The sequence below is a fragment of the Temnothorax americanus genome, unplaced genomic scaffold, assembly GCF_048541705.1.
Source record: "Temnothorax americanus isolate GAGA-0224 unplaced genomic scaffold, ASM4854170v1 Scaffold5, whole genome shotgun sequence".
NCBI classification, from domain to species: domain Eukaryota; kingdom Metazoa; phylum Arthropoda; class Insecta; order Hymenoptera; family Formicidae; genus Temnothorax; species Temnothorax americanus.
The window spans coordinates 6796290-6822825 of NW_027509657.1; the positions used below are offsets into that span (position 1 = coordinate 6796290).

The 26536-nt window shown below is 44.4% G+C and overlaps 7 protein-coding genes across 25 annotated transcripts in view; 2 read left to right on the top strand and 5 right to left on the bottom strand.

Annotated features, from left to right (window-relative positions):
• The window catches only part of Kis (chromodomain helicase DNA binding protein kismet), a 26676-nt gene extending 15189 nt beyond the window's left edge, over positions 1 to 11487 (bottom strand). For 3 of the 14 annotated variants that reach the window (XM_077418336.1, XM_077418338.1, XM_077418329.1), the window contains exons 1-3: positions 11124 to 11486; positions 657 to 3917; positions 172 to 501 (exon numbers count right to left, since the gene is read on the bottom strand). In XM_077418336.1, coding sequence (XP_077274462.1) covers positions 172 to 501; positions 657 to 3812 — 3486 coding nt within the window. In that variant the 5' untranslated portion in view covers positions 3813 to 3917; positions 11124 to 11486. The other 11 variants (XM_077418340.1, XM_077418341.1, XM_077418337.1 and 8 more) reach the window with 11 other exon arrangements.
• A 670-nt stretch (positions 11488 to 12157) lies between these two features.
• On the bottom strand, positions 12158 to 15982 carry Fbxl4 (F box and leucine-rich-repeat gene 4). 3 transcript variants are annotated; one of them, XM_077418346.1, is made up of 9 exons: positions 15848 to 15982; positions 15346 to 15495; positions 15007 to 15273; positions 14649 to 14742; positions 14079 to 14553; positions 13800 to 13995; positions 13371 to 13722; positions 12957 to 13284; positions 12158 to 12672 (listed from the first exon to the last, which is right to left on the bottom strand). In XM_077418346.1, the coding sequence occupies exons 2-9, from the start codon at positions 15409 to 15411 to the stop codon at positions 12351 to 12353; spliced, it is 2100 nt and encodes a 699-aa protein (XP_077274472.1). In that variant the 5' UTR covers positions 15412 to 15495; positions 15848 to 15982; the 3' UTR covers positions 12158 to 12350. The 3 variants fall into 3 exon arrangements, with proteins under 3 accessions (XP_077274472.1, XP_077274473.1, XP_077274471.1); XM_077418347.1 differs by lacking the exon at positions 15848 to 15982 and adding an exon at positions 15698 to 15841 and having other exon boundaries at positions 15007 to 15249; XM_077418345.1 differs by lacking the exon at positions 15848 to 15982 and adding an exon at positions 15698 to 15841.
• Positions 15983 to 16041: 59 nt separating this feature from the next.
• On the top strand, positions 16042 to 18630 carry Elob (transcription elongation factor elongin B). Its single transcript, XM_077418365.1, has 3 exons — positions 16042 to 16197; positions 16303 to 16396; positions 17449 to 18630. Exons 1-3 carry the CDS (start codon positions 16195 to 16197, stop codon positions 17703 to 17705), a joined length of 354 nt encoding a protein of 117 aa, XP_077274491.1. The 5' UTR covers positions 16042 to 16194; the 3' UTR covers positions 17706 to 18630.
• A 45-nt stretch (positions 18631 to 18675) lies between these two features.
• Positions 18676 to 20488, bottom strand: LOC143904079 (uncharacterized). 3 transcript variants are annotated; one of them, XM_077418353.1, is made up of 4 exons: positions 20353 to 20488; positions 20086 to 20271; positions 19399 to 20007; positions 18676 to 19239 (listed from the first exon to the last, which is right to left on the bottom strand). In XM_077418353.1, exons 2-4 carry the CDS (start codon positions 20162 to 20164, stop codon positions 18875 to 18877), a joined length of 1053 nt encoding a protein of 350 aa, XP_077274479.1. In that variant the 5' UTR covers positions 20165 to 20271; positions 20353 to 20488; the 3' UTR covers positions 18676 to 18874. The 3 variants fall into 3 exon arrangements, with proteins under 3 accessions (XP_077274479.1, XP_077274478.1, XP_077274477.1); XM_077418352.1 differs by having other exon boundaries at positions 18676 to 19998; XM_077418351.1 differs by having other exon boundaries at positions 18676 to 20007.
• Positions 20489 to 20612: 124 nt separating this feature from the next.
• LOC143904084 (esterase OVCA2) lies at positions 20613 to 21892 on the bottom strand. The gene is made up of 5 exons (XM_077418363.1): positions 21717 to 21892; positions 21478 to 21640; positions 21173 to 21367; positions 20942 to 21082; positions 20613 to 20778 (listed from the first exon to the last, which is right to left on the bottom strand). The coding sequence occupies exons 1-5, from the start codon at positions 21741 to 21743 to the stop codon at positions 20618 to 20620; spliced, it is 687 nt and encodes a 228-aa protein (XP_077274489.1). The 5' UTR covers positions 21744 to 21892; the 3' UTR covers positions 20613 to 20617.
• Positions 21893 to 22006: 114 nt separating this feature from the next.
• Mora (cysteine and histidine rich domain containing protein) lies at positions 22007 to 23785 on the bottom strand. Its single transcript, XM_077418360.1, has 4 exons — positions 23571 to 23785; positions 22899 to 23461; positions 22621 to 22809; positions 22007 to 22527 (listed from the first exon to the last, which is right to left on the bottom strand). Exons 1-4 carry the CDS (start codon positions 23647 to 23649, stop codon positions 22336 to 22338), a joined length of 1023 nt encoding a protein of 340 aa, XP_077274486.1. The 5' UTR covers positions 23650 to 23785; the 3' UTR covers positions 22007 to 22335.
• Positions 23786 to 23899: 114 nt separating this feature from the next.
• LOC143904083 (uncharacterized) lies at positions 23900 to 26313 on the top strand. 2 transcript variants are annotated; one of them, XM_077418362.1, is made up of 6 exons: positions 23900 to 24093; positions 24223 to 24526; positions 24606 to 24731; positions 24795 to 24920; positions 25217 to 25355; positions 25817 to 26311. In XM_077418362.1, exons 1-6 carry the CDS (start codon positions 24050 to 24052, stop codon positions 25939 to 25941), a joined length of 864 nt encoding a protein of 287 aa, XP_077274488.1. In that variant the 5' UTR covers positions 23900 to 24049; the 3' UTR covers positions 25942 to 26311. The 2 variants fall into 2 exon arrangements, with proteins under 2 accessions (XP_077274488.1, XP_077274487.1); XM_077418361.1 differs by having other exon boundaries at positions 24606 to 24920; positions 25817 to 26313.
• Positions 26314 to 26536: the final 223 nt, after the last annotated feature.

Here is a 26536-nt window from a genome sequence, read left to right on the forward strand (position 1 = left end):
ATTTCAAAATGTATATTCATGTTGCATTATTTATATTCTTCTCATAATATGTTAACTGTGAAAATTTTCTTTTGTAAATTTGATTCGTTGTTTTTTATTACATAAAAATTTAGAAAAATACTTTTCGATTAATCTTGTGCAAAACCACCAATCAATCATGTATTCACGTACCTGTGGACTATCGACTACAGCAGCTGTAAACATCGGTGTTTGTAGTATACACTGCGGACCACCGTTACATTGATCATTTGTCTCGTGCTGCTGCAACGCCTGCAACTTCTCCTGCAAGGCGACAATCTTTTCCTGATTTTCCGGTGCCGGCGGCATGCAGTACAATTCCTGCAACTGCTGTTGTAACGCAGCTCGCTCTTGATGATGCGTGAGCGGCGCACAAGACGTGCCGAAACCGCCAGCAGCGACCGGAGTTTGTGTAGGATTACTCGGCATGCTGTATATGTTCGGCATTGTGTTACCGGTGATCATGTCGCCCCCAGGATGATACTGTTATTCGAAAATAATTGATATCAGTAGAAAATACATTGCCATAAAACTGATTACATGAATAGTATATATCACAGATGTATACTTTATTACAAATTACTTTAAATAACATTACTATATTAAAATATTATATTCTTTGATAATATTGATAATACCTGATGTGAAGTTTGTGAATTTGGCACGGGAACTGCAGTTTGAAGCGGCGGTAACACCATACTGGTAGTTTGACTGACTGCGGGTATCTGTTGTGCGTTTAAATGACCGGGCGGCACCTGAGCGTTCTGATTCTGCATCTGGGACGTTGGATTTTGTATCGGCTGCGTTTGCATTTGCGGCGGTATCTGAGATGGTATCAGCGCGGCTCCCTGCGGCATCATTCCAACCTGCTGAGGTTGTATATGAGATGGCTGCGTCTGTGGCGGTGTCGCCGTCGTCGATTGCGCCTGCTGCGTAACGCAAGTTGGGCCCTGCTGAGGCACTGATTGCGCTAACTGTGGTTGCGGTTGCGCTAATTGTGCTTGCGGCTGTCCCAGTTGAGACTGCGGTTGCCCTAATTGAGGCTGCGGTTGTCCCAATTGAGGCGGTGCTTGTCCTAATTGAGGCTGTGCTGGTCCCAATTGGGGCTGAGGCGCTGGCGGAATTTGTTGAGGCTGTACCGGCTGTGCTTGGCTCAATACGGGTTGTTGGGGCTGAGGAATTTGCGGCTGTTGAGTGGGCGAAATTTGTTGCAATTGCTGTTGCTGTTGTTGTGGTGGCTGCGATTGAGGTATTTGCTGCTGTGGTTGCAATTGCTGGTTTATTTGAACAGGTTGTGACTGATTCATCTGAGACTGTTGTGGTGATTGTAGTTGCGGCTGAGGAGGCGGTATCGTTGACTGAGGCTGGACTATCTGTGACTGAGCCATGTGAAGCTGTTGCACTGGTTGCTGCACCGATTGCTGTACCGGTTGCTGCACTGGCTGCTGTGGAGGACAATTGATAGGTTGTTGTTGAGTATGTTGCGGTTGCTGTCCTATAGCTTGTTGCGGATGCGTTGTACTATTCAATGACGGTTGATGCACTTCCATACTTTGTTCTTGTGGTTTCGTTTCGCATACACTCTGATTCTCAATACTAGAAACGGGATTTTGAATCGGTGCGGCAACTGCTTGTTGTTGTTGCTGCTGCTGTTGTTGTAACGACGTGGTCACATTTGTGCACTCCACATTGCCACTCGTGCTGGACGCAGGAAGAGACTGCACCGTTTCAATTGAAGATATACTCGTCGATGTAGGTATATTTCCTACCGTAGATGTATGATCTAAGGGTAAATTGTTCTGCGAATTATTTTGTGTCGATGTATCCACTTGCGGTGGACCGAGTTGCACCGTTGCGTCCGGTTGCTGATTCTGCTGAGCGCTCTGATGCAAAGAAGGCTCGGGTTCTGGTTGTTTCGGGGTTTCAATCGGGTTCTGTACGGCGTTTTCCGTCGTCGTCGTCGTCGTCGTCGGCTCTCTCGTTGTCGTTGTGCTCGTCGTTGTCGCTGTTTCTACAACGTTATGAACAGTAGTCTCCGATCCAGCGACGGGGAACATCGGAGCACTCTGCTCGGATACTATCGGTGCCTGCTGAGGCTGCTCCACTATGCCACCTCTTTCTTCGTTGACACCGATACTTGGCCTAATTTGCGACTGTTGCGGTTGCTGCTGTTGTTGTTGCTGTTGCGGGTGCGATTGCCATTGAGCGGGCATCGGCATTCTGGGTCCAGTAACTTGGCCTGGCATCGGACTCGGCGGCGGCGGTTGCTGCGGCAGAACACTCGGTGTCTGCGACATTGGCGGACGTGTTTGGAACTGATTATACTGATCCGGAGCGGGAACGCTGGAGTTCGACACGGCGACTCCCGGCATCACCATCTGTTCGAGAGCCTGCAAAGTAGTCTGCTGTTGCTGCGACGATGGATTCATTTGCATAGGTGTGGGCGGACACGGTGACACCGACATTGCGTTAGCCTGATTGCCCTGCTGATGAGGAAGCTGAACGTGAGGATGCGGCGACAACGTAGTGGGTTTGGCGGGCGACACGATAGGTCGGGGTGACATCTGCTGCTGTACCGCCGGCGGACGCGGAGACATCTGCGGTCGCGGCGACATTTGTGGCGATAACTGCGGGAACGCAGCGCGATACTGTGGACTCGTCGCGTGCTTAGCCGGTGCTGTGCCGAACTGTTGCTGCGGTGGCGCCGAATGTTGTGGCTGATTAAACATCGATGTGGGATGATGGGGATACTGAGGATCCATCGTCGGTTGTTGCTGCGCGTTCGGGTGTTGAGGAGTATGCTGCGGATATTGTTGAGGATGAGACGGATGCGGTTGATGAGTCGGGTGCGCCGGGTGATGATGCGGCATTCTCGCCTGAGGTGGTTGTTGAGCCTGCTGTTGCTGATGAATCGCCGAAGCAAAACCGGGATAACCGGGAGACGTTTGATACATCGCCGCTACCGAATTGCCTTGCTGATAATGTTGCTGCTGCCCAACCATGTGCTGATAGACACCGGCAGTCGCGCCGGGTTGCATCGATTGATGCAAAACTCCCATGTTGCCAATCATCCCCTGTTGACCAAAGTGCTGCTGCTGCTGCTGTTGCTGCTGCTGTTGCTGCTGCTGTTGCTGTTGCTGCTGCTGCTGCTGCTGCATCTTTTGATTGATAACGCCAGCTTGATCTTGCTGATGAGAATACTGTGGCGGCATGTGTTGCCTGTACGTGGCAGGCTGCGGAGCCATCTGATTGTAATGCCTCTGCATCTGTGGATAACCACTTCCGTTACCCGGCCAACCTTGTTGGCTGGGATCCATACTCATGTTGGCTCTAGCCATCGAGTGTTGCTGCTCCATAGAATACATATTGTCATTGTAGCTAGGATACTGACCACCGCTACCCGGATGAGGCCCCCTGTGCTGCTGCGGTGCAATGTTGCGAGTCTGATTTTGAAACGCCCCCGGCACCATAGCACGCTGAGGGGTGGCGCTATTATCGAACGTACCGAGATTTTGGTTGAACATGCTGCGCTGCGACGGATTTTGCACGTGATTCGAGCCACCAAATTCAGATCCGCCGAATGAGGTTAATTTTTGTATCGGAGATTCTTGAGAAATGTTATAAGATTGGCTAATGTAACTCCCTCCTCCATTAGGGCCAGAATTCAGACCGTCTCTGGACACCGCTACGGAATTATTCGCAGGCGCAGGATCGAAGTGATCGTTCCCTCCGAGATCAGGAAGAGCCTCGAGCATCGAGCCACTGACATCTTCACCAAACAGATCGTAGTCCATGTCTACGCCGAAAGACTCCTCGTCCCCATTTCAGGCTTAGGAGAATATCGTACGATCTCTTTTACAGCCAGTAACGTGCCCATGGTAAACCCAAGCTCTCGCTGTCTGAAACAATCAAGCAAATTTTACATACCCTCGATACTCTTCCAAGTTTCCGTGTTCTTATATGTACGTAACACGCTACAAGAATTCTATATCGATTCGTTGAGAAAGCGACGTACGCCAAAGGGGAAAAGCTATACGCTTATGGTTCAATTCCTCATAATCGCCATAACTTTTCCCCCTCGGAATACATCCCAGCTTGCGACATCTGGCCATATTTTTACATCGAGAATTGCACGTCATTATTCCGTACGTACTAAAAAGACATTCGCGACGATTCTACTGGGCACGAGAAACATCGATCGAGAAGAGAAAGAAAATAAATGCTACGTCTATGTAAATAAAGGCGCATGAATAACGTAAAAGCGGAATTCGAGAACGATAACGTTACGCCTAATCGACACGACAATCGCCACCCTCCCGCGTAAAAGCATTTTCGCGAACGAACAAGTCGCGAACTTGGACGCACCGAGATACTCGCGGAAAAGGCCGTTTCTGCGTTTACGGCCCCTCGCGTATCCCGGGTGCCGTTCGATTCCGACGGAGTCGCGAACGTAATAATTTCCACGAAAGTCACGAATGAAATATCGAGGTTTCTCGGAGAGGAGCGCGCCGACGGGGAAGACGAAGGGGAGAGAGGGGAGGGGCGTCATTAAACTCGCCGCGGACAGCGGGGCGAAATGAAAAGCGCTGTACGACGCGAGACGCAAGACGCGGCGACACTCCGCACTCCGCCGCGCACCGGGAGCGCTATTCTTTTTCCGGCGCGGAGTCGCGCGCAAATAAGTCGACATCCTCGTCGACGAATTTATATATATATATATCCGCGTAAAACCACCCAATCCTGTCTAACGATTTAACGATGAATCATCGTCGTTCCTCGCGGGACACGCGACGAGCATGCGATCCACGCACACGCGGTACCGAGGTTTTTCGGCGCGAACGTTTTCGGCGAGCTACAGTAGCGGTTTTTCTTTTTTTTTTTTTCGATAGCGAACGATGAAATCTATCGCGGAGTAACAGCCTCGGTAAGCCCGAAGGAATTGAACTCGAAGACGCGCAAGGTCGAGAAAGAAGAGAAAGAGAGAGAGGGTACGCTATCGCGCACGGCGGTGCCCAACTTTTACCGAAACGATGACAGACCGCGAGATCGACGGCGCGAGCGCGAACAATTTATATATATACCCGCGGTTTCCTCTACGCGCAACAATATGGCATTGCCGTCGTTCCGCGAAATAAACGTTCCGCGGGACGAAAATCGGCGAACGATATCGCCGATCGATCGACGACGTCGAATAAAACGGAGTTGCGAACGCCGGGGGGGAGAGAGAAAGAGAGAGAGAGAATAAAATGGATAAAACAAAAAAATTGGGGCAACGTACAGGCCTGATACACACCGACAAATATACAGCGCGACGCGCGACAGTGGGGGAGCAAGGGAAAAAATGAGAGAGAAAGAGAGAAAGAGGAGAACGTTCTCGTGTCTCGTCGGAAAACGAACAAAAATACACTCGCTCGACGTGTGCGTGAGCGCGAGTGAGCGAGACGGCGAGAGCGAGCGAGCAAGCGAGCGACGAACGAATGAGCGAGCGAGCGGTCGAAACTGCATCGAACGAGCGAACGAACGAACGGTGCGGTAAGAAGAAAAAAAGGGAGAGACTCTCTATATACTTTCTCTCTTTCTCTTTTTCTCTCTCTCTCCTTCACCGCGGCAGCAGTTCACGCTCGCGGCCGTATTTCATCGTCGCGTCTTTACGGCGCGTATAAAGTAGGAAGCCGCCCGTGCGCGGCGACTTCTCGCGGGGTTATGGCATACGCTGAAATCGGCGTCGCGGCGAGAAACGAGTCTCTCACGTGAGAGCAGCGTCGTCGTCGTCGTCGTCGTCGTCGGGGTCACTCGCGTCGTCGACACATCGATGACGACGGCGGCGGTGGCGACGACGGCGACGAAACGGTAGAAAGAAAGAGACGGAGAAAGAGCGAATGAGAAAAACGACGGGCCCGATGACTACGGAAAGTACGCCATCATCGCGGAAGAGAGAGGGAGCGAGGGACGACGCGGGGAAGAGCGAGAAAGAGAGAGAGAGATATTTCCGTTCGGGGCCGCCGCGCCGCCGCTGCCGCGAGAGAGAATTCGTCGTTGTCGCGCGGCCACCGCGACGCTCGATATTCCCGACATCGGGCGGCAGCGCGTCACGCGTCACGCGTCACTCCGCGTCGCACCGTCTCTCTGCCCGCACAGTAGTACTCTTTTCCAGCGGTGGGCAGGCACTTTTTTGCAGCGGCGAGCGAGCGTAAAGCTAACCAGATGAGAGGAGCAACACCGTTCGCTTCGCTCCGGGGCACCGTCTCGTGGCGTATCTCGCGGCTAAGGACGCGCCGCTGCACGCTACCAGCGGCGTTTCGTCAGAAAACCACCCTTGTCCGTCCGTCTGTCCGTCTGTCTGTTCACAAGCGCGCGCGCGCGCGCGCGCTCACGTATGCATATACACACATAGATACATACGTACGTGCGTACGTCGCGCGTGCGTGCGTTGACGCGATTTTCACTGACGGTGGCTGCTGCGGCCAGCGGCGGCGGCGGTGCAGATCATCGAGGTGCAAGCGTGTCCCGCAGGCTCGAATCATTCCACACCCACACACAGATCTAGACGCGTATGCGTACATATACATACATATGCGTCTCTCTCGCTCATTCGCTCGCTCACTCGCCTCGTCTCCCTCCCCAACGCTGCGCGGAGAACTGCTCCACACCGTTCTCGCTTACTCCGTTCCAGCGCGGCAAGAGAGAGAAAGAGGAGAAGGCGGAGAAGAGGTGGAGGAGGCCGCCACCACACCACGCTATACAACTACACTACCGCTATTTTCCCCGCAAGTAAAACGCGCTCGCTTCCCGGAGTGCGTCGCCGCGCCGGTGTGTCGCGGACGAGAGAGCGAGCACCTCTAGCGCGCAGGCGGGCGGCGGGCACACGAGCGACGAGCGGCGACGGCACCAGGCCGCCGCGCCGCGCCGCGCACACCGCTCTCGCTCGGCGCACCACCTGGCGGCGTGCGCATCTCCCGACCTCCTCTCTTTTTTCTCTCTCACTCTCCCTCCCTCCCTCCCGCCCTCTCCAACATCCCTCATCCCTCTCTCTCTCACTCTTTCTCTCTTGCGCGCTCGCGCGCACGCTGTATCGTTGCGCGCAGAGACGTACATTCGTATCGCTGGTTCGTTCGCCGGCTCTCGGCCCGGTGTCGTGTACTCGTATGTGTCGCGCTTGCCCCCCCCCCTCTCCTCTCCTCGCCATGCACGCGCGCACACACACACACACACACACACGGCAGCCGAGGAGCGTAGCGTACTCGTAAATTGTTTTAGGTCCTGTCTTACCTGCGTATTCCGCATTCGAAGCGAAATGAATATATCTTTCTCCGGGCTACGCTCCGAGAAAGAGAGAGAGAAAGACAAAGAGAGAGCGAGAAAGACGGAAGATAGGAAGCGCGGATCAAAACGGACGGACCGACCCGACAGGGTCCGTTAGCTCCGCTCGCTTTACCTGCGCCCCTTTTGACACTTCTCGATGCGCGTAAACTTCCGAGTGGAAGCGGAGGGGAGAAGAAGCGAAGCTCCCGAAAGGAACGGGAGAAAACGTTACGGGAACTGTTTCGGTGTTCTACCGCCATTCATCGATCGAGGATCTCCACCGTGAGATATTCCGTTCTTCGCGCTGTCTTAATTACGGCACGATTTGTTTTCACTCTGACCGCAGCGCGGAGCGGCGTCTCGCGCGGATTCGAAAAGAACGGACCTGTCGTCCCTTCCTCGCGCCTTTCTTATCGCGCGCGTCGCCGGCCGCGACGCCGCCCCGTTTTTCCAACGTTAATCGTCCGGCGATACCTTTTGGAAGACAAACGCGACGGGAAACATCTGACTTTTCTCGCACGGACACACGCGCGCGCGCGCGCGCACCGCGCGTGTCGGGACCGCATCCTATCGGCGATCGTATTGAGAATCGTCCCTTAGGCCCGTACCTCGCCTCGGACGGCGGCCTGACGACGTCTCGACCGATGGAACGCGACCGACGGCTTCGATTGCGCGTTCCGCGCGTTCTTACGCGCGAACGTTTCGACAATTATTCTATACGTGTTCTCTGATTCTTCGAACGTTACGCGACACGGTGGATGAACTGTAAACGAAGTTCTACGACCCCCCCGAATTCTGACGCGACGCGCGGATCGTCCGAGGCGAATTTTACGCGCGGCTTCTCGCTCCTCCTGTCGCTCGAAGCTAACGTCGTCGGATTGTTCGATTTCGATGTCGCGAGCGAGTTAAATCGGAAACCAGAAGCACGCGGCAACCGGCGATAACTTCGAGTCTCGTTCGTGCTTTGCGATTTGGAAGACATATCTGAATTCTAATCCCGTAATCGTGTTCCGCCGCGTCTGGCGCCTCGTAATACCGATGGAAAAAGAAGAAGCTTCGAAAGATATGCATTCTCGCCAGGATTCGCGTATAAAAATAGTTATGAGAATCAAACGCAAAAACAGGAGCGCACCGTCGCCGAAATAGTTTCCAAGTATCTCGTTTAGGATCGTGGTTGTTATAATTCGGTATTATGATTGAACAGCAAAACGCCAGTAACGCGACGGACGAAACGGCACGCGCGATAACAATCGACGTCGCGACACGCCAATGAGAAATTTTGATTACGGCTCGTCGAAAACGCGAAGAAAAATGGAAACGAGGCTCGCACGGTGCTGGGTGCTCTCTTTCCAACGGGCAGATTTATGGATCCGTGTGCATACGTGTGTGTGCGCGCGCGCGCGCGCGCGCGCGTGTATACGGAGTCATGCGAATTTAGCGAAAGGATAGGCAATAACGGTGCGGGAGACGGAGAGGCGGAAAGAGAGAGATGGAGAAAGGAGGGAGGAAGGGGGAGAAAGACGGCCGGAGAACAACGCTATACGGACTGGAGTCGCAATATGGCAACGCATCGCGGGTATTCGATATCGCGGGTAAAGGCGCACCGCGCAATTGGTAGCGGGCGAGACAGGGAGTCGAAATTACACGAGAAAGAGGACCAATCGGATTTTAGCTTACGCAAAGTCCGATAGCCGCGCGCGTAGGATATTCGATTAACCAATCGTATTCCGCAGGTATCGATTCGAAATACGTCTCCCGATGTGTTTTCCGTACGCGCTCAAATGGCAGCCGTGCGCGCGAACGGAACGATACGGCGACCGCGGGAGCGACGGACGAGGACGAGGGCGAGGGCGAGGACGAGGACGAATGTCGAGGAGACGCCGCGCCGCGCCGCGCCGCGCCGTCGAGTCTCCCCCGGATCCGAAGGCTGTGCGCATTCCCGCGGCATTCGAGCCACGACTAATCTGGAACTTAACAGACGAGACGGATCCCCCGGCGGCGAAATAAACCGTTATTTGTGCGTACTTGATTTACTTCCCTATTTTTTTTTTTTTTTTTTTACTTCGGAGAGAGAAACTCGAAACACACGAAACACTCCGAAACGACCGTTCTATAACGGCGATTCGTTAGAGACGCATCCTCGTTTATCTTGTCCAGATGCGTCAAGCAGATTTTACACCCTACTCTCTCTCTCTCTTTCTCTACTTCCAGGATTCCAGGAAAAAGGAATCACCGCTCGCGGACGGACGATATAGGAGAATCCCTCGAGAAGCATGCATTTCAGGATTTCGTTGATACGTGCGTTTCAATGACAAAAAGTATATATATAATATTATTTAAATAATCTCTCATGCTGTCGCACACGCATACACGCACAGCGGTCGTGCGCGATCCCTTTAAAGAACATCACGCTTTGCGCCTGTACTTAACGTCGAATGCCTGCGTTCCAACAAACTCGCGGGTATACTTATACGCGTGACAAATAGAAAGGGAACTCAAACGACACGATCACCCCTGTACGGTTATCGTAATTATCGCAGCTCCGTGGAGAGAACTGTACTGGAGAAACGTGCGGCTGGGCGGATTCGCGCGTCCGAACGGGAGAGACAAATCCGCTCCTCTGAGCCGCGCCGCGTTACGCTTCTCGCGACCGAGGTGAGGAGCGGCGTTAGAACGTTGCGCACAGATATCGGTATATACGGAGGAAAGAAAAGAAGAGAAAAGAAGTCGCCGAGAAAGCGAGACGCGGAGAACACAGATCTGGAGCAACTGGAGTATCTGGAGATGCGAGACCGCCGGTGCCGTGCGTCGTGCGCGCGGAATCGCGTCCGCTTTGCGGGTGAAGAATCGACGATTTACTTTCGGTGTACGACGATCGATGTAGAGCGGGACTCACAATTGTGCGAACGGCGACCCCATCTCTTTTTCCGAAGTCCATCTAAAGAAAACGAGAAAAACCCAGGTAGACGGCGGGGGGACGACGGGGCCAGGGGGGCGGGGAGAGGGAAGGGGAAGGAACAGACGGAGACAGAGAGAGAACGTGGAGGACGGAGGGGGGAGGAGGTGAGGGGGGAAGGAGAGCTACCACGCGAATGTTCGCTCAATCGTTATCTCGGTGTCCATTTTGTTTGGTTTAATTACTGAAGAGGCGTCGGTGTGGTGGTGGTGGTGGTGGTGGCGATGCCGCTGCCGCTGCCGCTGCCGTGGGTTACGTTGACGCAACACGACGATGACGGCGATAGCCGGGATAGCCCTTCGATTGCCGCCGCCGCTACTGCCACTACTGCCTTCGCGCAGCATCGAGAGACGTCCGAGAAACGATCGCACACGCACGGAAAATCGTGTAGAGAAAGGGAGACGTGGACAGAGAGGGAGAGAGAAAGAGCGAAAGAGGGAGACACGGGGAGAAAGAGAAAGACACGGAAGATCCGAGATCCAGCACAGACGCCGCGACGCGAGCGAGCGCGCGCGCGCGCGCGCGTGTACACACACACGCTCACGCTCGCACTCACACACACACACACACACACACTCTCTCTCTCGCTTACTCTCAAACTCACGCATACACACGCGCGAGCGCGCGTGTATCAGAGACGTGAATCAAACGTACGAGCGAACTCGCGGGACACTTCCCTCGCCGCGGTCACGGCGCGCACTTGTCGGCGATATCGGCGTACATCCTCGCCACTGTCTCGCAGCATCAATCCGGATCCGTCCGGCGCTCGTCGCCGCGCCGCGGTAACCTAATTCCACGAGGGGGAGAGGAAGAGGGGGGGGGAGAGACAACGGACGGTGTTCCGTACCTGTGCCCTGTACCTGGCCGCCGTGTGTGGTTCCTTCTCCCCATTCGCACGTAAACTCTCGCGGGTGTCCCCGTATCGTACGCGCGCTGATACGTGGCGACGTACGTGGTGTCCGCGCGACCGCGTCGCCACAGGGATATATCTCGCGCAACTCTCTCTCCGCTCTCTCGGCCACTTTCCGCACGTTTTAAAACACGTCCACCCGTTCGTCCGTCGTGTCGACTGTGGTGTCGACGACACACACGCACGCGACGCGGCGCACACACATATGCGCGCGTGGCGGCGCGGCGCGGTGATCGGCAGGCAGCCGTCGTTCCCGCACTCGTTCGCGTCGTCGCCGCCAGGCGACGTCAATGGCCGCGAAAAAAACGCGGCTTTACGTCCATTTCTATCGATGCAAAATTGCAAAGTAACTTTAATTTCGGTTTAATTTATTTATTTTTTTTTTAATTTCTCTCAAAATTAAAAAGAAAAGATAAAAAAGTGAATCAAACCGAGATTGAAGTTAATTCGCATTGATGGAAGTGAACGTCGGTGATTCTTTAACGTGATTGGTTTGCATGTACATACTTATGTTAAATTAATGAGGAACTAAAAATAAGGCCCAATCGTGTTAAAGATCACTGATCCCTAGCTCGCAACGCGATCTGGAAATGCAGCATTTGTAACGTTGTATTTTCTACATCGCGTTCAAAATAATACGAAAACTTGCACAATTTAAACTCTGCTTTTCCTGCCGAATGCAGCCAATACCGACAGTTTTGTCACGAGACAGCGCAAGGAATACTGTAAACCGACCGTGCCAATGACTATTGTTTGTCCAATCTCTACGATCGGTCTTCTTCGACGGTAGACAGGGTAGACGGTAGCGGAGAGCGCATTTTTGAAATTGCAATTTTAATTCACACGATCATTTTAATTTTACGATTAAATGAAATTTGTTTAATTGAGCGATCGACGATAGTACGTAAAAAATGTGCAAGATATAATTTGATTATATTTCATGGGATGGTAAAAGAATGCGGATATTAAAGTTGCGTTGTGCACAAATATTTATTTCTCAATATTTCACAATTTTTAACGTTACTTCTATAGAAAAAATAGATTTAAATATAAAATATGCAAATCTATTTTATTCTTTCAACAGTCACGTGCGCTTGGCGCAGTTTTTGGAAATGTAATTTTCCGAAGGTACCTCTTACGTTAAATCTTAAAATTCTACATTAATCATTCGTTGTTCTTTAATCTTTTGATGGCCACGCGCGGATACATTTGCTGCCACTGCTGAATCGAGCGGTCGGTAATATTGTCACAGAAGCTGAGATCGATCATCTCCAGTTTAGGACAATTTATGAAAAATGCGTAACATATCTCAGTTGTTAGGTATAGCGAGCCTAACAAGTCCAACTGTTTTAAATTTTTGCACAGCGTCAGTTCTCTCAAATCGCGTTCGGTCAGCTGTCTAAAAGAAACCAAAAAGACCTTTTCCAGGTGTTCGCAGGAGGATAACAACCTACGGAAACTGTCACCGTGACCGGTCGTACTGCCACTGTAAACAACAGCTATGTTATTATTGCAACCCTCGCGTGCGAACAGAAAAACAGCACAACCATTTTCAAGATACATACGAGAAAGAAACGTAGATTTTAATAAAAAAAAATATAGTAATATGTATAAATTAAAAAACTGGGACGCGTAGCTTTGTACGAGTAGCAGACTCGCAGTTAGCGAATCTTACATTCGCAATTCGTGATCCCATAGATAGATTTTAAATTCGTAATCTGCGTAAAATGACGAAACATGCATTTCCAAAAAACTGACACGCGCACGTACCACCAACCAAAATCCACTTCCCGTAGATTCTTGCAGTCAGCGAGGGCATCGATACCTTGCGACGTAAGAGTGTGTGCCTTCCATAAATCTATACTCTCCAAATCTGGGCACGAGTTTCTCAATTCCACTGCAACTTCATCTACGTTCAGATACTTGTCCGTGCCTCCTATATGTAAGTGACGCATCTGTCGGTTTTTTCGCAATATCTTGCAAAGAATTTGAGTTTTTATCCGCGTCCTATAAAGATCTAAACGCTCCAGCGATTCAAGATTTTCAAGACATAAAAATCCTTGGTCCTTTATCGAGTCACAATTACGTAGACTCAATTCTTAAAAAAAAAATAATAATAATAAATGTACGTATTAGTTATATATAATTCATGTGTAACGATAGTAATCATATTTATATACGTACCATTCAAATTTTTGCATACCGTCGAAATTTTAAGCATGGCAGAGTCGTCGATACACGAACAGCAATCTAATCGTAAGTGCGTTAAGAGACTACCGCAAGTGTCGAGAAATTTTTCGAGATCCGAGACAGAAAAACTGTCGCACCACGAAAGATCCAATCGTCGCAAATATTTGCATTTGAATGCCAAATAGTGCAACGCCTTTGTACTAATAATATGCCAATACGGCTTTAGATTCAAACTTTTATAGAGCAGAGGGTCTTGTACTAAATTATTGAAATATTTATTTACTCTGCCCATACGACACAACGACGTCAAGTCTAAATTTCTTAATATTTTTATCATTATTTCATGCTGAAAAGGTAAAATATAAAGTCTTAATAAATAGGACGTTATACATTATGAGAAACAGATTTCTTAGAATACTTTACAGGAAGCACGGAAAAACTGCCGTGTGATGACTTCTTGGATTCATCTAAAGAAACTCGATTGTTCGTAAATTTTGAAAGTTCTTCCGATAAAAAGTGTTGCATACTACTAGATCCTTCTTTAAGAGGTGGTACGTAGTAATAAAGTGGTCCTAATTGAGATATTAGCTTGCTCTTGTAAAGATTCAATACTCTGCCACTAGAAATGACATTGGTAAAAATTATGTTCGTTATTAACAAAAAAAAAAAGAATATTGTGTTTAACGTTGACGATTACAATACCTTTTATCGCAAAACATGTTTGGCAATGTAATACAATGTTCATCGAATGTTTTCTTAAGATGAATTATATCCATGTGCGCATCTTCATAATCCGGCGTTAAATTATGGATGTCCCATTGACATGGATATTTGCAGTTGATGCTTTTTAATAACGTGGTTATACTCCGTTTGTGGGATTGATCTTTAGGAAGTATCAATTCTGTTGTTCCGATGAGCAGTACAGCATCTAGTTCCGTGTAATAGTCCAATAAGCTGTGGTTGAACTCCAATCTGAGTGTTTTAGTTTTAAAATCACACGACCGTAAAGGTGGGGAAAACATCCGTGACGTCGAAGGAACAATCTGAGGCGGTCCATTCCACAATAGAAGCCAACGATTGTTAGGATCTTGAGCCCAAATTCGAACTACACTCCCGGGATTATATACTTCGTATATAGAGACTCTAATTGGGTATACAGCTACAGCATACTCAACATCTTCAAGAAGGAAAAAATAATTATAATTTCTCTTCTCAACAAAAGCGTATCTACTTTAACAGTCTCGTATTTGTCAAAATTCAAATATTACGTACTAATATAATCTTGGCTCACAACCTCCATATTATTTTGTGGCGCATAATCGATTGATCTCGAAGGTGCTTTGTCCCACCATGGTCCATAAGTTCTCTATGATAAAAAGTAAGCCAGAAAAGTGGCAAAACTAATAAGATCTCGTAGCATTAAATCAGATTGCTATTATTAAGATAATATGTGGCTCTATGTGGAAATAGTCGAATCGCAATCGACGGTCCTAAATTCTATCCTAATAACCCTCATCTCGCGTATCTATATTATCACCCATTTTGGAAATTCATATTTCAAAAAAGTCAGAAAAGTTACGATTGTTTTCTATAAGCTGATAACGAATAACGACAGAAAATATATACGTACCATGGCAAACGTCTGTGGAAAATCTCCATACTCTGGAAACTTGCTGTATGACCCAATTATGTTGGCAGCGGCGTAAGATATGCTGTTACTGCCGCCGTACTGAGAACTGAAGCTAAGAACATTCTTTACAAATTGTTGGACGAGGGAGGCAAAGAAAGGAGAATGTTCGCCTATTGGTTGGCTATACACACTAATCCCCTTCATATCGTTATAATGCGAAGAAGAAGAAGACATATTCTCTCTCTGAAAGAAAATATAAAACACGTGCTTTTTTAAATATATATACCAGATGCTAGATTTTAATAATTATAACTATCATACTATAAAAATTTGTAGTACCGTTAAGATGGGTAACAAAGAAGTCCTTCTCTTGGATTCCTCATCCTCCTCCCTATGATCTGCCATCAGATCTCCTAACTCTATACGGTCAATATTAAGTACGTGTAGCGATGCAGAAGTCAGTCAGTTCCATCAAAATTTAAAGTGTTTCTGTAACAGAAACGGTTACGTCGTTATACACATGTGCGATATGCCTATGGGTGAACTGAGGTGACAAAAACGCAATATCGACTTATAGAATACAAGATGCGATGAATTATCCCAACAATATGATAAACTTTGCTTAATATCTATAACACAGACTTATCCAGATAAATTATGCACAATGGGAAACGTGAGAAATAATGCGCACCTCTCTTAAAGAACAAGCGATTACTTCTTCCCGTTTCTTCTCACATTAATTGAAAAGAACAGCGTTATAAGAAGACGACGATTGTTAATAATGACAGAGTACGAATGTATATACAATGTATATTTTCGGGGAAAAAAAATGTTCACAGACCTCTTTTGCGTTTCATCTAACCACTTGTGTCAAGTGTCACTACTATACTAATTTACATGAAAGTGATCGGTCACGCGCGCGCGCGCGGGTCGACGGATGCGCATGCGTCGGAAAATTCCGCGATCTGGGGTTACTGGCGTTACTGCACGCGGCCTGGTGCCCCTGCCCCTGGTGGGTCCGGTGTCCGGTGTGTACCCCTGGCCCCTGACCCGAAGGTCCGCGGTCTGCTGCTGGTAAACATAAGAGCTCGAGGGGCATAAAACGGGCCTGGCGCGTCCCAGCGGCATTACATATTAATCCTATTGTTATATATTATAATATTAGGTGTATATATAATTAGGATCAGAATGGTAAGAGGATTTGCGTATGATGCCTGGCGTCCGGCCGACGATTCCGTGTCCGGGTCGGTTAACCTTCAAGCGCGATCTCACGACGACCTCTTTCCCGTTTTGCAGGACGTATTTCTAATGATCAGGCGAAAAAAATTGACGATATTCACCGACGCGAAGGACGACACCACGGTCCTCGAGCTGAAGAAGATGATCGAAGGTAAAGCACGCGTATCTCTCGCGAGCACACCTGTGACAACGGATCGTCCTCTTGACACGTCGCTCGGCGATTCGTAATTGAACGATTATTGCTTCGATAAAGCGAGTTTCCTCGCGATTCGTTGAGTGAACACAGGGTCAGGCCTAATCAGTGATACATGTATATTGTGTTAATAGAGAATAGAGTAATTTTATATATGTATCTCAAAATCTCAAGTATACGATAATAGTATACTTGACGTAAACTGTATAAAAACGTGAAGAAAATTTATGTGAAAAATTTATGTGTTATTTATCTTTCTGAAATAATAGATTTTTTACTTGAAGCACTTTGATCTTGAGATTGAAAAATGAGCCCAGGAGACGAGGAATTTTGAACGTGAAAGAATCTGGAAAATTATAGGTCAACTAATTAGGACGAGTAACAAAGATGAAATGTAGAATGCACGTTACAGTAAAAATCAAAAAGATAAAATACTAGAAATCATCCATATTTAATTCGTATATATTTTTCGTAAAAAATATTCTGAATAATTGAATGAGTTTTTTACCAGGAATTTTCATCTATATAATTTTACTCAGAATTTTACATTTATTGTCAATGAACCGTTTAACGTAAGATACACATCTTCCTTGACTTTTACACACATTGCCGTTGAGCTGAGCACTATCACCGTCAAAGTTGTTTAGCTTTAAAACATGTTACATATTTGTTACAACACAATCAACGTTTTACTCGAATGCTTACTATCTTTGTTACCTAATTTGTTTTCTTTTTTTATTCTTTGATTATTTTAACAAACCTGATTTATTCTATCGTGGTCCTGATTCTAATCTGACTTGAATGATTGTTGACGAAAGAGGACATTTCGGTGACATTGTCATAAGTTATCAAAGATTGAGTAACCTTTTTGAAAGATTTAGGCTTATTGTTTATTAAGAAATAATAACAGGTAGCGTGTTGATTAATGATTGAAAGCACTGAAAGTTTCATAAAAAAATAAATCATTTTTTAATATTGCAATTAATACACCCTTTTCTTCTTCTTCACAGGTATAATGAAAGTACCACCGGCAAATCAACAGCTATTTAACAAGGACAACCTTCTAATGTCGGACAACAAGACTTTACAGGATTACGGACTGACATCGTCAACTGCAAAAGCGCAATGTCCTGCGTTAGTCGGTTTAGCTCTGCGTCAGCCTGACGGCCAGTTCGAAACTCTCGAAATGACACCCTTCTCACTACCGCCGGATCTCCCTGACGTTATGAAATCCCAAGAGAACAATGGCCAAGAGCAGTCACCTTGAAATAACGCGGACGATGTTGCGTCAATCGACGATGAAGTTTTGTGTTCTGCGCAATTTAGTAATCGTCAGGACAGCTCTGGATGGTAAAAAAAAGGGGGGGCAAAAGGGAAATCTTACGTACCACGTATGTGAAATATTAGAGTGTGAATATTATGGTAACGAATACCGTATGAATATTAGATACATGCAACTTTACACGAGTATTCAGAGCTGCAAAAAATTTTTCAATATTCAATTCAATGAGGATGCTATATAGTCGTGCGATCTTCAGTCTTGTAAGGACATGTGACGAGTACTAATTTGTACTTGATTATTAGACTGAAAGTGATAATAAAAGTAAAAAAAATTCTGCTCACTATTGCGCATCAAACCAAATTAATATAGCTATAAAATTAACATAAGTGTTTTGTTATGGTCAAAATGCGAGATATAAATACCTCAACTTACATTTAAGTTACAGGTATAGCTTAAATTATTTTAAAATACCTTTTTATAATAATTCAAATTGAATATCCTGTTCATCTGTGCTTTATATTACTTTCGCTTATACGTCCTTGTACCGCAAGGAAAACCAAATAAGATGCAATATTTTGTAAAATACACATTACATTTTTTATTTAATATATATGACTGTAATGTGGATATCTAAATTGCAAGTTCGGTAGTCACGTTGGTAGTGGCGTATAAGGCAGACTGGATCCGAGCTGATATACAATACGCGATCGTAATTGTAAAATATAATGCTCTAATTAATGATCTTTAGTTCTGTAATATTGTATCCCATTAATTATTGTCTAACTTACACAGTTTTATAACTAATGGCAACACCATTAACCGTACGTTACGATAAGACTTGTAACGACACACCGCAAATAATGTCGTGCTACGTGACATTAGCAGAAAAAAAATATATTGTATATGATTACATACTTTTATTTAATATTTAAAAAAATTCCCCTCTGGCATTTATTTATTATTCATTTTATTCATACACACATTTAAATTCTCTCCAATAGAATTGCATGCTAAATTAGTGGAATAAAATTCAGTAATAAATTAAAATTTATCGTTGATTGCTTCTTATATTTGCCAAATGGTTTTAAGGACGGTAAATACTGCGTGGGAGACTAGTTTCTTAGTCCTTCTCAGAGATCTTATCTGAGGATGGTTCACCGTTTTGTAGTAACCATCATGCGTACCATATGTTGTCGGTACTGTTGGCCCCATTGTGTCGAGGACGTAAACACTTCTTCTCGATAACGTGGAGGGATAGTGTCTCTTCGATCATTCCGATTATCGATGTATTCGACGGGTGGGGTGTTGATACAACACCACTCAGCAACTAAGCCCGGTGCCAGTCCTTCCTTGAATAGATTGGGAGTGTACGCGAGACCATAACCCGAGGCCAAATCCTGACCTCCAAAACTGGCGGAAGAGTAGATTTTTCCTCGCTTTTGTGTTGTTTCAGTGGCAGGGATGGGTTTCTGCATGATCGCTTGAGTTATGGATCCAGACTCTGTCATTGTTGTAATATCTAGCAGAGTTGTTTTAAAAGTTTTAGTCCGGGCAAGAATATCAGAAATTCTGAGAATAAAATGTAAATTAATTCCGGTATTCGGTAGTGAGAAAGAGAACTTTTCAGAAGTAATTCCAGCGTGAAAAGCCAAGTTTTTGGCCTCTTCGCATGTCGCACCTAATGGTTTAAAACCGAGTAGATTTTCATTAGGTATTACGTTGTCGGCAGGACGCTCTAAAGATGAGTGATAACGTCCTGGAGGGTCATTACTGATTGAATGACGAACGGATTCCGATGTTACTCCGAGACAAGGTATTTCCTCATACAGATTATGAGTGTCAGCAGAGATAGGTCCGTAGTAGCCTCCAAAGCCTTGAATGACTTCAGTAGGCAGGGGGGGAAACTCCGAACGGAGATGTTCCCCGGTTAGGGTTTGGATTTTTCCAAACATGCGCAGCTGAAGCATAAATGGTTCGGGTACACAAAAGGAGCATCCAGTAATGGTCGATAAGAGTCGTTCCTCTTCTTGTGTTAACACATCGCAAGCCAAACATTTCAGCCTAGTAATCCTAAACCACAGTAGTGCGGTAGCATAATAATCCAGATATTCTGGTACTATGCTTTCCCGGATATTGAAGTCGTCTATTATTAATTCGCGATAAACATCACGACTCACTTCGATTAAGGATGACGCGGCTGGTGTCGTGCGTCCGTTAGGGTTCACTTCATACACGTAGATACCACGAGCGTAGACAGGATTTCTCACAGGATCGTCATCTGCTAAGACTACGCATTTCAGTTGATCAGACGTAGGTATATTGGTAGGCTTGTTAAGTGCGCAAGGTAGCTGGAGTTTTGGCTTACCTCCTGGCGCTCGTTGCCCTTGAGGTTGTGGCTGTTGTTGCCTGCCTCGTGGACGCGCTACAGCATTTGGATCTATCATATTTTTGGCCTTTCCTCGATATATTTTAGGTTGGCCTTGTAGCTGTTGTTGGACAGCAGATTGGGGGGCGTTTTCGTTTTGCAATGCAATTGAATTCTCCAAGGATACTGTAAGGATGTCCGAATGAATTGAAGAGATGATTCTTGGGTATATATACATATATATTTTAATGAACTTTCGTATAATACCTTTCGGAACGAACGTAACTGGCGATTGACTACTGGCGAAGCTCTGAGCTCTAACTCGACTCTCCAAGACCGAACTTGCACGGATCTGCACGCAGCACGACGACCGTTGAAACAGTTGAAAAACGCGCCTCGCGCCGCAAGCCCAGTTATTACCAAGCGCCTATTGCGCCCTCCGTATATCCATGATGAACGATGAACTACACATGCATTGCGACACTAGCGCGCCCTTACGCCATGAACCATTAACCAAATACTTCTAGATTTCTTACAATACTAAAGGTTTGCGAACTTCGCACCTCAGTAAAACTGGGAGCATTTCCGTTACAAAATCCTTATAAATATATTTTTTACTCGGCACATAATGGCCCCCTTCGTGCCGTACCTCCTTCTTATTTGGGAAGAGACTACTGATTTGCTCTGCCATTACTATACAAATAATGATTGAGAATTAACCATTGAACCAAACATCGAATGAGATTTCTTATTCAACATCACGAATTATATATTAACAATATTAAACCTTTTAGTATTTTATATATAGTAATATTGAATGTTACACATTAATAATATTAAATTATTGATCGCATACCTGTCGGAATGACTTGATCATTCTCTCCATAAATATGCAAAGAAGGTATATCGATTTCTTCGTCGCAATACTTTGCGTGAGGTGCACACAGTGACTTGAATCCAGATATCATAATAGCAAAGTCAAACTCAATTTGTAGTGCTGCAAGAAGATGACAATTACATATTAATTTGACATATGTAAGCATACGTGTTTGCATATAATAACATGCGTTAATGTATATTATTTTACTTTTCTTCTTCTTCATTGCACATAGTATAGAGACAAAAGCAGCTCCTTGTGAGAAACCTAATATGCCATCGAAAGGACCTTGTTCCAAGAATGCCTTCTCGATCACAGCTACACTCTCGTCAAATCCTACACATAAGTCGCTAGGTACTCTGGCTTTAAACACACGATCCTCTGTATTGAACCACCATCCGTATCCTACAATTCATACGTAGCAAATCGTTGAATGTTCATCGAGTCACGTTGCAATCACCGCGCAGGGCGATGATAGGAGAAACTTTGTGATTTTACTAATATTTCTTTCACACCATTTTCATCCGTATCCACTTGATCAGTTCCATCCTGGGATGGGACCTTATGCGGCGCTCTTACAAACGTGAAATCTATTTCTTTTTTAAATCCTTTTCTCAATCCTCCCAATTTAGCACTGAAGATCACGTCCGATTGCATATAACCGTGAAGCGCTAGTATCTAAAGTAAGGGAAATATTCCACAATAAGTATGTGCGTTAATTTATTTTTATGTCATCGCGTCAATAATTATTTACCCGCAATTTCGATCCGCTGGCCAGCATCGTTCGGCTCTTGAGATAAACAATCGACACGCGTGTCTCTCATGTCAAGTAGGTTAGGGTAGATGAGTGTACAACGCATACATCAGAACCTCCATATTCTTCTGTGCTAATTGCTTCCAAAGACAAATTTTTACAGTAGAGAAGTCAATTAAGAATATAGAAATTTGATTGTTATACGCGCATAACTTGGATGGATACATTTTTTATACGAAAAGAAAGAACCCATGAGAGAGAGAGAGAGAGAGAGATAGAGAGATAAAATATCAATTTAAATTGTTTATTAACACTAAATCTATCTTTTCTTTCAGGAGATGGGAAAAGAAGTAAACTTTATAAAAAAATATCAATATTCCATACACACTCACAGCTTGGACTCTTCTAATTTAAAACAAAGAAAATTGAATACACTTCCATCGTATCGCCATCGCGCTAAAATTACTGTCACGAAAACGGTCAGTGCACAACGTCTTGTGTACTCTTATAAAACTCTCTTAACTCTTTTAAACTCGAATAAATCATTTCAAAATAGGAAACGATTACAATTTTATAGATTTAATTGTACGTTTTTTAATAATTAAAAGATCGTTAGTATTTAAAGGTCACTAAGATCCACAGCTTCAATTAGCGAATTGAGATTCGCCGAATTTTCATTACTTTCAAGGTCTTTTGGTTCTGCTTCTCTGGGAACATCCAATTTCGACCAGGAACCAATGTCAGCCTTCTTCAATTTAATTTCTACTTTGGTTGGCAGCATATGTACGCTACTTTGCTCGACGTTGACAATCTAAAAAGAGCAGAAAAATGTACATTGTAAAATACCGGTTAAATTTCGTTAGCTACTCGTTCGAAATTTTAGAGCACTAAAACTGACACGTACCCCTCTCAATTCTACATCAAGATTATATCTCGAATTTTCTTCTACAAAGAATAATTCTACAGTCAGATGGATGGGATTTAATTTTATGAAAGACTGACTGGGCAGGTATTTTTTTGCGAATATAGAAACGACCACGTGTGATCCGGTTTGATGCCAATCCATCCTACATTGAGCCTTCTTTCCTATGTTCTGGAGAAAAAAAAAATGAATTTTACTCATACGTCTAAAATTATAAAAGAAAAATATTAAATAAAATGTTGCTCGTCTAAACGACATACCTTGGAAAACCATACGTGTCTGCCTTGCGTACAGCCTGGCTGTTCCAGAAACGTAGAAAACTCTGTGGTTTTTTTCCGACAGCAAGACCAATATTTCAAACCTTCGTGAAAGATAGGCACACCAGGATGATAATTGCAAACCTCCTTGTCAGAGGCAATTCCCTCATAAGTCCCTTTGCAGGAATTGTTTTTACAAGTTTGTCCTATCTGTACCGTATTGTCCGTCGGTTTGTCAGTTTCTAAAGCTGTCAACCCTTTAATCTGTTCCAGCAGAACGGGAGATATCGTCGGCGACAGCGCGAGCTGTGGCGCGTCGAAGGAAGGTCTCGCCAAGGATGCTCCGTTACTTAGAGGCTTTGCGACGACCTGTATCGCTTCGCCAGCTTTACTTTTATCGACCGGCGGTTTTTCCGGTTCCGGCGGTTTATCGTTCGAGTGCTTCGACCTCGTGCATCCCTTGATGTTCAAGAACTCGGTAAAGTCCGTACACTTCTTGCTGCAACAGGACCATCCTTTGTACGCGTCGTGAAACACCGGATGTCCCGGATGGTGAAGGCAAGCGTCTGCGAAAGAGACGTAAGAGCATTGTCTTTCCTCTCGTACGTGCTGTTAATTTAATGTCAAAAAACAATAGTAATCGCAGATTTGCGGAAAAACCACCGTATAACCTACCGTCCTTGTTATCTCTCGGATCGAATTTCTTTCCACAACCACGGTGATAACAATGCAACAGATCTATCTCCTGTGACATCTTGGCAGTATCCCGTTTGACGTTCGACTTATTTGTCTCGTCAGGTTTTGGAGAGGAGCACGAGAGCAAGCTTTGTTACTAGCACACGCTCTAACCTCCAAAGTCCAAATTCCAAGCCAATAGGTCGAATGGTATGGTAGAATAGAAATGAAAGTGTGTACCGCGAACTTCCCACACATCCACCTCACCTGGTAACTGGTTCACTTTGGTTCGTGATTTTCCGAGCTAGACGGCGCTGAAGATCGACCCCTTTTTTTGGATACGTTTGATTTAAAGGGAAAGAAACCGTCGAATCTGCTAGCGTGACCGCCGAGACGTTGTCATCGTTCATCAGTCGCCGATTGTCGCATTTTGGTCTCGGACCGTAAATTACTGCGGAGTGTCTCGAGAACAAGGAAAAATGAAAAAAACGAAACCATCCGCAAAGTCTACGAAGTTGCCCAGGTAAGCGAGAAACGAGAAATCGCATGTCTGTTTTGGTTCTGTTAAGAAGCTCGACCGTTATTACAATATTGATATAAATCTTTATTGTTATTCTCCATTGTGTGTAACATGAGAAATCGTACTTTCCAGCGGATCAAAAAACATTGGTACTCAGACCGAAAATATTGACAGTCTTCTGGAAGTTGCCAAGTTAGAAGAGCAAGTGAGAGTGCTGCAACTGGAAAATAATGTTCTACGAAAACACGTGGGAAGCTCTAACAAGCCTGACTACGTTGTACGTGTTCAGAGGCCAACAGCTACGATTAAAAGTCCAGTTGAAAAGTCTGGCTGTAGCTGTAAAGGGAGTTGTTCCTCGCGAATGTGTGGTTGCGTAAAGAAGAGCAACAAATGTTGTCCACCATGTAAATGTGACATTAAAATATGTCAAAATCAGGTAAGATTATCATTCAAATGTATGATGTTTTTGTTATGTATATAGTAACTTGAAAAGAAATTTTATTGATATTTTACAGAAACCATGTAACCAAGAAAACAAAGAAAATGTTAATGGAACTGATATGGAAACTCCTAAGAAACAAAAAGAGGAAAACGAAGCTGTTGGAAGAATTAAAAACAATAGAGGCTTGTTTAGTCCAGAGGTGAGAGAGCTTTACAAAGACCTCGAAGAAGATCAATTTAGTGATATTTGTTTTACTCCTAAGGAAAAGAACACAATTGCCAAGAACTCCCAAACAAACATAGAAAATGTCAATAATGTGGAATTGAAAAAAAAGAGAAGGGAGAACAAAGAAGAGAACGATAAAAAGCAGCCAGAATCAATGGAAAAGGTAGAAAGTTTTTAGAGTATCTTAGAAAATTGTACAAGATACATATAATTCATGTTTACCAAAAATCATTTATCTTCTACATTGAGTTATTTTTTTAAATATCGTAGAAACTTGGAATGATATTTTAAATTCAAAAAGTTATTTAAATATCATATTTACATAACGATCTAAAAAATTATCCGCCAAAAGAACTAATAACTATAATTCTGTAAGATTCTACAAGGTATTTATTTCTTTTTTGCTTAACAAGGTTGATTTATTAACATATTAATTTATTCTTTTTTTTATATTTACAGGTAATATTTAATCCAATGAAACCAAGACATGTATTATCACGAACACCACCAAACAGTAAGAAGCTTGAGAAATCACTGGAGGTCGAGAACACACGTCAGCCTCAATTGCATTCCGAGCCAGCTCGAAAAGTAGTTGAAGGTATGTTAAATTTTTTTACTTATATTAATAAAAAATTGCACTGTCTATAAAATAATAAATTTAGAATTTTTTTTGTTTGTCGTTTTTTTATGAACTCTTTCCATCTTGTTAATCATTATGTATTATTATATTTTTCTCAGTTTTAAATGTGCCAATATATATAATACATGTATAAGATAATATTCGAAGTTAAGAAGAAAGCAATTAACAGAAGAATAAATCAATAAATTGTGTTGCAGTTAGTCATATTTGTAAGGTATAGTTTCTTTGTTTAAATTTGTTAAATATTTGTTTATAATTCAAAACCTACAAATTTTATTATGGAATAATAAGGATGTTTTTATATATAATAATATTAAGAACTGATTACGAGATGTGAAGGGGAATTGTATAAATAATGTACGTATTTTTAAAAATAATTCAAAAATTATTCTACTGTATATATATATAATGCATTTCAGATATTAAAGAAGAAAAAATCGATTGGGAAGAGCACACGGCGCAATTAATTCCTTGCAAAAAATGCAAAAGAACTTTTTTACCCAATCGGATCCAGAAACACGAAGCTTGCTGTAAAAAGGTCTAAATATTGACAAAACAAAAATTGTTTATACTTTTTTTTAACTCTTAACATGTTACTTTATGATTTTGCGTTTATCTTTTAATTTTATCTTCCAAGACAATACATGAAATAACGTTAAATATAGTATAAAAATCGTGTGTGATGACATTCATAGATTGTTGTAAGTTAACAATTTTCTGTAAACATATTCTGATTCTTGTTATGTAAGTCAAATAGATTTAGTAATTTTGCATAAAACCGATCGTATCTTAGTAGCAAGAAGTTATCGAATATGTGAGAAACTTGCGAGTGGTTTGGTGATGTTAAAATAATCCTTTGTATTATTTATATTTTTTATGTGATTTTGGAAATATGCTGCGCCACAAATAAATATACATACATACAAAAAACGTAATAATTATAAAATATGGACGTAATACAATTCTATCTTTAGAAACCTCTCTTCATTCTTAAACTAAACTTCTATTTCAAAAGTTCTCTTAACTGAATTCGTTCCTTTGTTCAGTTTTCAAGATGTTTCAGCCTTTGGAACGAGTACATTTGTAAATATTATTATTTTTTATTAAAAATCGGAAAAAAGTGATTAGAAATGCTTATC